Source organism: Psittacula echo, assembly GCF_963264785.1.
Source record: "Psittacula echo genome assembly, chromosome: Z".
In the NCBI taxonomy this organism is placed as follows: Eukaryota; Metazoa; Chordata; class Aves; order Psittaciformes; family Psittacidae; genus Psittacula; species Psittacula echo.
This window is the reverse complement of record NC_137742.1, coordinates 11,510,688-11,518,200: the sequence shown is the minus strand read 5'-3', so window position 1 is coordinate 11,518,200 and position 7,513 is coordinate 11,510,688. Positions and strand designations below refer to the sequence as shown.

At 61.3% G+C, this 7,513-nt stretch overlaps 1 protein-coding gene across 1 annotated transcript; it reads right to left on the bottom strand.

The window, feature by feature from the left end:
- Positions 1–3,269: 3,269 nt before the first annotated feature.
- PHF24 (PHD finger protein 24) lies at positions 3,270–7,163 on the bottom strand (the record flags this gene model as incomplete). The annotated part of the gene is made up of 7 exons (XM_080637683.1): positions 3,270–3,366; positions 3,449–3,550; positions 3,668–3,834; positions 4,577–4,779; positions 4,870–4,948; positions 5,366–5,551; positions 6,798–7,163. 7 exons carry the CDS (start codon positions 7,161–7,163, stop codon positions 3,270–3,272), a joined length of 1,200 nt encoding a protein of 399 aa, XP_080493809.1.
- Between the last annotated feature and the right edge of the window lie 350 nt (positions 7,164–7,513).

Genomic DNA, 7,513 nt, shown 5'->3' with positions numbered 1-7,513 from the left:
GATGCTGGGATGGAGCCCTGGGGCTGGGGACCCCCTTTTCCCCGGGGAGCAGCCCCAAGGGAGCACAGCACCCACTGCATGGTGATGGTTGGTGGGACAGCAGACGGGTGGGCTGCACAGGCACCATCGCTACAGCATGAATGTGCTGTTCTGGGATTGCCTTCCTTGTGGGGTCAGTGGGGAGACTGTGTGCCGGGCAGAAAGTTCCTGCCCCAGCATTAGATCCCACAGAAGTATCCTAATCCTTTGGCGTGCGACCTATGGGGCTTTTGGAGGGGAGGGTTTGCAGTGCTGCTCAGAGCAGGTCTGCACCAGCACCTGGTCAGAGATTTGCAGTGGCATTGGGGGGGTTGGGGTTCATGGAGAGGTTTGCATCAGCATTTGCGGGGATTCCTGGAGAGGTTTGCACCAGTTTTTAGTGAGAGGATTGCACGAGGATTCAGGGACAGATTTGCAGCAGCATTCAGGAGGTTTGCACTGGCACGCAGGGGAAGGTTGCACCAGCATTTGGGAGGGTGCTGTGCAGGCCACGGGGGCTTTTTGGGGATTGGGTCCCTGAGATCACCTCCAGGGCAGCAGGTGACAGCTAAGAGATGCTGGAGGCACCACCTTGCCTGTTCCCTTGCTGTGTCTGCCCAGGTCAGTTGGGAATGGTAAAGCTGCTGATGCCCTGTCCCCAGTGTGCAGCATGTGGCTGGATGAGGGTTCAGGGGGGTTCTTCCCTCCCAGCTTGGATCCTGTGTGGTGCCCAGAGCGTGGGTTTGGGGTGCTGGCAGTGGGCACCTCACCCCCAGCATCCCCCGGACCTGTGCTCTAGCTCCAGCACAGGAGCAGTAGCACAGCACTTATCACCATCTCCCCAGGCAAGGGTACCCTCCCTCTATGGGCAGAGCCCATGGCATTGCCCACCTGGAGCATCCCGGCCTCAGGCACACAAACCACCACCAGCTCCTCCTTCCTCCATGTGCCCAGCGTCTTCCTCAAGGAGATGGATGCTCCTCCAAGGAGCTTTCATGGCTAATCCAGGGCCTGCAGTGCTCACTGGGTTTTGTCTGGGGGCCAGCTGGACACCACTGCTGTGGTCTGGATGTAATGACAGCCCACTGCAGCCATGGGGATGGGATAAAATATACAAACAACTGCAGCTCTTAGCAGCAAGCTCTGTGTCCCCACAGACCCCATGGATGCTGCCAGTGTCTCCCTGGATCCAATTCTCAAACCCTGTCCTTCCAACCTTCAGCATGGGCACTGTGCAGTGAAACGTCCCCCATGGCAGGTGAACCCCCTTTGCAGCAGCCTGGTTCCCACAAACCACCAGCAACAGCCGCAGCTTTCCCTGCCTGGGAGCTCCATGGATGTGTCTAGCACTGGAGGAGCCTCCAGCCATGGGGACTGCTCTCCAAACACCTCCTCCTGAGACCCTTGGTGTCTCCATGGGGTTGTTTTGGGGTTCCCTGCACCACTTCAAACAGTCTATTCTCAGTATCCAATCGGTGCCCAGTGCTCCAGTACCTCTGTGGGCAAGGAGCACCCTCATCCCAGTGGATGGGTACTGAAGGGGCTGGGGCCCTTGTGGGGCCAGCCAGGCACTCTCCGTACTGTCTGCTGTCGAGGTGTGGCATGAGGCACCCCGAGTTCTCAATGAGGGTGCACCCTGGCTTCCCTCCATCACTTCCATGGGACACTTAGGGGACACAAGGCCCAGATGGGACAGGGACCCGAGGCTGGGTCAGGGTGTTAAACACAACACGTGGGGTCCCCAGAGATCCCCGAGGAGCGCCCATAAGTGTATGGTGCGGAGGCTGGTTGGACACAGCTGTTTAATGGATGCTTCTCAAGTACAGAGCTGGGGTTGCGACACACGCAGCCACAGCCGCCTCTTCACCATGGCCATGGCTCTTATCCCCATCTTGGACCTAACATCCGAAATATCCCCATTGACCTGGCACGCCAGGGCGGTAAAGGAAGATGTCACGGCACTGGCGTGCCTCCCGGTCTTGTAGCGGAGAGAGTCCCTGGGAGAAGGGGACCTGTGCCCTGGTGAGGGAAGGGGGGGCCGAGAAGAACAGAGCCCCCATCACATCGGGGTGGAGGTGAGGAGGGACTGAGCAGGCTGCTGAAGGTGCACCCCTGGTCTGTGCATGCCTTGGGGCAACCTGGGTGGGGGGGAGAGGTTGAGGGCACTGCAGGAAAGGGGTCTGACAGGCCAGGGGACAGCGTCTGGGGCTGCCGTGGGGCCTGGGCATGCGTGGGGTGAGGTTTGCAGGGTCCCTGCTCATTCTGTGGGCTGACAGCATCCATCCACCTCCCTGGGACACTGGGTATCAGCCTTGTATGGTGAGTGCTTCTCACCCCCAGTGGCTCTGGGCTTTTCCTCCTCCTCATCCTCCTCACCCCAAGCACTAATGCCCCAGTGAGGTGGGGATGCCGCTTGCCATGCTGGAAGGAAGCGGGAGCAAATGGGGGACTGGAATGCTGAGCAGAGGGGAGAGCATCCCATAGTACCAGGGAGACAGGAGAGGATGAGTGATGCAGGTGAGCATTCCTGCACATCCTTGCTCTCCTACCCCCTGGTGCTTTCTGTTCCCGGTGACCCTTCCCATACCCTTCATGTTGGCATGAAATGGTTGGTCCCCAGACTCGAGACTCACGCATGAGCTGTGGGTGCAAGGATGGACCTACTGTGCTCCAGCACGCACTGGAGCCACGCAGAGAGAAGCCAAGTGAGGGTCAGCACCAAGGATTCACCATGGCCACGAGCTGAGCCAGCGCTTGCCGCAGACCCACAAGTGCTGATGCTGACAGCATGCAGTGATTCACCCGCACTGCCCCACGGCGCTGGGGACACGTGGAGGGTCTGCTGTCACCCCAAACCTACCCAGACTTGGCCCCAGGAACAAAGCAAACTCCACTTCTTCATGGGGACCTGTTAGCTGCAGGGCTGGCGAGCGACCGGGTGCTGTGGGGCTGGGGATCATGGGGACAACAGCTCCCTGTGCCCCATGGCATCCCCACGGTGGGCTGTGGGGAGACCATGGGACCACACCCTACCCCTCCCCACCAATCAGAGATCCTCAAAACTGCGCCCCTCTCCCTCAGCCAATCAGAGCCTGGCACCCATCCTCTTCACAGCCAATCGAAAGCGGAGGCAGGTGGAGAAGGCAGCTCGGCTGCATCCTCGCCAGCCAATCACCGCCCAGCTCCGCCCTCAGGGGAGGGCAGGGCGGGGTGGTGGTAGCGGGAGAGGCCAAGGTGGCGCCGGGGTTGGGTTAGGCGGGGGGCAGGAGGTGCAGGGCAGCGCTGTTGGGGCGGGCGGCCAGCACGAAGGCGACGTTGTCCCGCAGGAAGCCGGGCCAGTCCACGGGCCTGCGGGCACACACGGGGTCACTGCGGCTGCCCCACGGTGGGGGTGTCCCCCCCATCGCCACCATCCCCATCCCCATCTCACCTGGGTTCCTCCTGCTCCAGTGCACGCGGGGTCTTCTCCAGGCTCCTGCTGCTGCTGCTACTGGCGGGGCTGCTCTCCGATATGGGTCCCACGTGGCTGATGCTGTGGGGAGGGGGGCTATGGGAAGGGGGCACCCGTTTGTGTGCCCAGCACCTCTAATGGGTGGTGATGGGTTGTGGTGGAACCTTCGGCTCACTCCAAGGGGGGGTATCCCCATACCTGACGTTGCAGGACGGTGTCTCCTTGTGGTGCTTGCGGAACCAGGAGTGCCGGGCACGGCGGCACTCGGCCTCCCCGATGAAGCCGTCATTGTCCTGGTCCAGAGCCAGGAAGGCTGCCCGCACACGCTCCCGCTCCTTAGCCGTCAGCAGCCGCAGCAGTGCGTTCTGGGGGACACAGAAGGGAATGGGGAACATGGATGTCATGGCCGTGGGTGCCGGACTTGGGTACCATGGCACAGGTGCTGGCTGTGGAAGCTGGCCTTGGGTATCATGGTCATAGGAGATGCCCTTGGGTGTGATGGCCATGAGAGTTAGCCCTGGGTGTCATGGCAATGGGACCTGGCCGTGGGTACTGGCTGTGAGAGCTAGCCTTGGGTGTTATGGGGTGCTGGCCATGGGTGGCATGGCCATGGGTGTTGGCCATAGGAACTGACCTTGCGTGCCATGGGCATGGGTGCTGGCCATAGGAACTGACATTGTGTGCCATGGGCATGGGTGCTGGCCATAGGAACTGACATTGTGTGCCATGGGCATGGGTGCTGGCCATAGGAACTGACATTGTGTGCCATAGGAATGGGTGTTGGCCATAGGAACTCATCTTGCATGCCATGGGCATGGGTGCTGGCCATGGGAGCCAGTCCCAGGTATGGAGGCTATGGGTGCTGACCGTGGGAGCTGGCCTTGGGTGTCATAGCCATGAGTGCTGGCCATGTGAACTGGACTTGGGTGTTATGGCCATGGGTTCCACAGCCATGGGAGCCAACTGCAGGTTCTGTGGCCATGGGTGCTGGCCGTAGGAGCTGACCTTGGGTGCCATGTGCATGAGGTTTGGCCTTTGGAGCTGGCCTTGGGTGTCATGGTAATGGGTGCAGCCTGTTGGAGCTGGCCCCTGGCCCCACAGCCATACCTGTGGCCGTAGTTTCTGCAGCAGCTGGATGGACTCATGGGAGAGGAAGTCGTGCCACTCAATGTGCCCCTTCTTGTCAGGGTCCAAGGCAGAGAACTGCAGGGTCGCTTGCTCCTCCTGCGCCTCGGCCATGGGCTGCTCGAACTGCTGCTTGTGCACCAGGTGCTTGTAGTGCAGGAAGTCATCCAGGGACAGGGAGGTCTCTGTGGGGGACGCATGGGCTGTGCAGTGCCCAGGATGGGGGGGATGCACCTCCCCAACTGCCTGGGACCTGCTGTTGGTGGAATACACACCTGGAATGATCTTGCACTGCTTCATGGTCTCCATCAGGCTGTACATCTCTTCATCTGTCAGCAGCAGGTTGAGGTTGTCCTGGGGTGGGGGGCAGAGAGGAGTCGTGGGGCAAAGGCACGGGATGGGGGGAGCACCCGGCTGTGCTATGGCACAGGGATCCCTTGAAGGCACACGGGTGCAGGCACACAGAAAGGCGTGGAGTGCTGTGTCACCCAGGGGTGCTGCAGTGGGATGGCTTTGCACCCTGGGCCTTTGTGTGCCCAGCAGCACGTTTGTGGGGCCATATCCCCACCAAGGTGCTGTGGGGCTGGCTGCAGCAGGGGGGACGTGGTGAAGGTCCACTCTCCCCTGATGCCACCCCATCAAGCCAAAGCGGTGGCAGGAGCTGCGGAGCAGCAGGCTCCCTGTCGCCCGGCACCAGGCTGAGATGTGGGACCCTGCTCCTCACCCACTCCGCAGCAGAAGCCCCCGGTGCCCCCCACCCCATGCACTCACGCAGTAGTAGCAGCTCCAGCCCGTCTCGGTGTGCGCCGTCTCCGTCACCTCCACGGCGCTGTCGTTCTGCAGGTAGCCCATGCGGCGCAGGCAGCCGTCATGGTACACGCGGCTGCAGACGCGGCACGGGAAGAGGCTCTCGGCCGTCCACACCTCGCAGATCTCACACATCTCATCGTTCTGGACCTGGGGGACATGGGCAGGTGCTCAGATGGGCAACGGGCACAAGGGGTGGCTTCTCAAGGTGGGGGTCAAGGTGGGGATGGGTGTTGGATGGGAGGGTGGGATTGTATGGGGCTGGTGTAGGGAATCAGTGGGTGGTGGGGTTGTAGGGGGCATGGCTGGTTGGGTTAGAGGAGGGTGAATGTGGATCATGAATGGAGGGTGGATGGTTGGAGGGACTGTGGGGTTGTTGGTTCTTTGGGGTGCAGTGTGGTAGGTGTGGATGGCTGGGCTATGGGTTGTAGGTTGGCTGTAGCGTGGATGGGTGGAAGTGCTGATCTGTGGGTTGGCTGGTTGTAGTTGTGGGTGGGTTAGCTGTAAGTAGGATGGGCTGGGGTGTAGGATTGTTGGGGTAGGTGGATAGATGGGCAGGGGGGTAGGGTCATGGGTGAGGATGGGTGGGCTGTAGGACTGTGGGCATAGGCAGGTAAGTTGTTGGGTTGTAGTGAGTTGAGCTGTAAGGGTCTCAGTGTGGATGGATGGCTGGAGTTGTGGGCTGACAAACATAGAATCACAGAATAGGTTGGGTTGGGAGGGACCTTAAAGCTCATTCAGTTCCAACCCCTGCCACAGAGAGGGACACCTTCCACTAGAGCAGGTTGCTGCAAGCCCCATCCAACCTGGCCTTGAACACTGCCAGGGATGGGGCAGCCACAGCTTCTCCGAGCAACCTGTTCCAGCGCCTCAGCACCCTCACAGGGAAGAGCTTGTGCCTTATATCTAATCTAAATCTCACCTCTGCCAGTTCAAAGCCATTCCCCTTGTCCTGTCCTTACAGGCCCTTGTCCAAAGCCCCTCTCCAGGTTTCCTGTCGCCCCTTTAGGCACTGGAGCTGCTCTAAGGTCTCCCCTTAAGGAGCCTTCTCTTCTCCAGGCTGAACCAGCCCAGCTCTCTCAGCGTGGCTCCAGAGCAGAGCTGCTCCAGCCCTCGCAGCATCTCCGTGGCCTCCTCCGGATTCCCTCAAGCAGGCCCACGTCCTTCTTGTGGTGGGGTCCTCAGAGCTGGAGCTGTCTGCGCCCAGCGGTGACCTCTCCTCCCCACGACAGGATCCCTCCAGCGCACAGTTTCACACTCCCCCGCATGACATCCCCAGCCGCCCCACTGATCCCCTCCATGGGGCTCTGCCGTGCCTCGCGTCCCTGCCCCTGCTCCGTGTCCCCCGGCGCTGCCCGCACCCCCCTGTTCCGCCCCATCCCCTCTCTTTGCTCACCTGCTCCCTCTGCAGGCTGATGTCGGGGGGTTCATCATCGCGCAGCTCCCGCTTGGGCCGGATGAAGGCGGGAGGCGTGAACCTGTTGGCCCGGTCGAACTCCTCCGGCTCCACGCCGCGGCCATCCCGCAGCCGTTCCCAGGCTGCCTTCGCCGCGCTGGTCTCCTCGGGCTGGGAGGGCCCTGCCGGCGCCTCGTCCTCTCCCTCCTGCACCGACTGCTCCAGCGTCCCCCGGCGGGCGTCCGCTGCCCCTGCGCGCCGCCGCGTCGAGGGCTGCTCCCGCAGCCCGTCCTTAAAGGCTGACACGGCCAAGCTGACCTTCTGCACCTTCTCCACCGTCTGCCGCCTGGACATCAGCACCCCCATGGCTCTGCACGGAGGAGGGAAGGTGCTCAGAGATAAGGGTGCTGTGCTGCTGCACCCTATCCCTGCACTGTGCCCCTGGACCCAAAAAGGTGTCCCCCAGCTTTCCTCTAGCTCAGCGTAGGGAGAAATGGGGGCTGCTTGGTAAGGGGGTGCTGGAGTCATTCATGGTGGCCATGGGGAGGTGGACCTGAAATAATATGGGGTTCTGGCTATGGAGGGTCTGAGTGCTGATGGTGGAATTGCAGCAGCAAGCGGGGAGCTGGTTTGGGGCACCCACATCCTGTCTCCACATCCTTGCTCTGTAGGTTCCACGTTAACAAGAAACACATCCAGGCCCTTTCCACACCAGA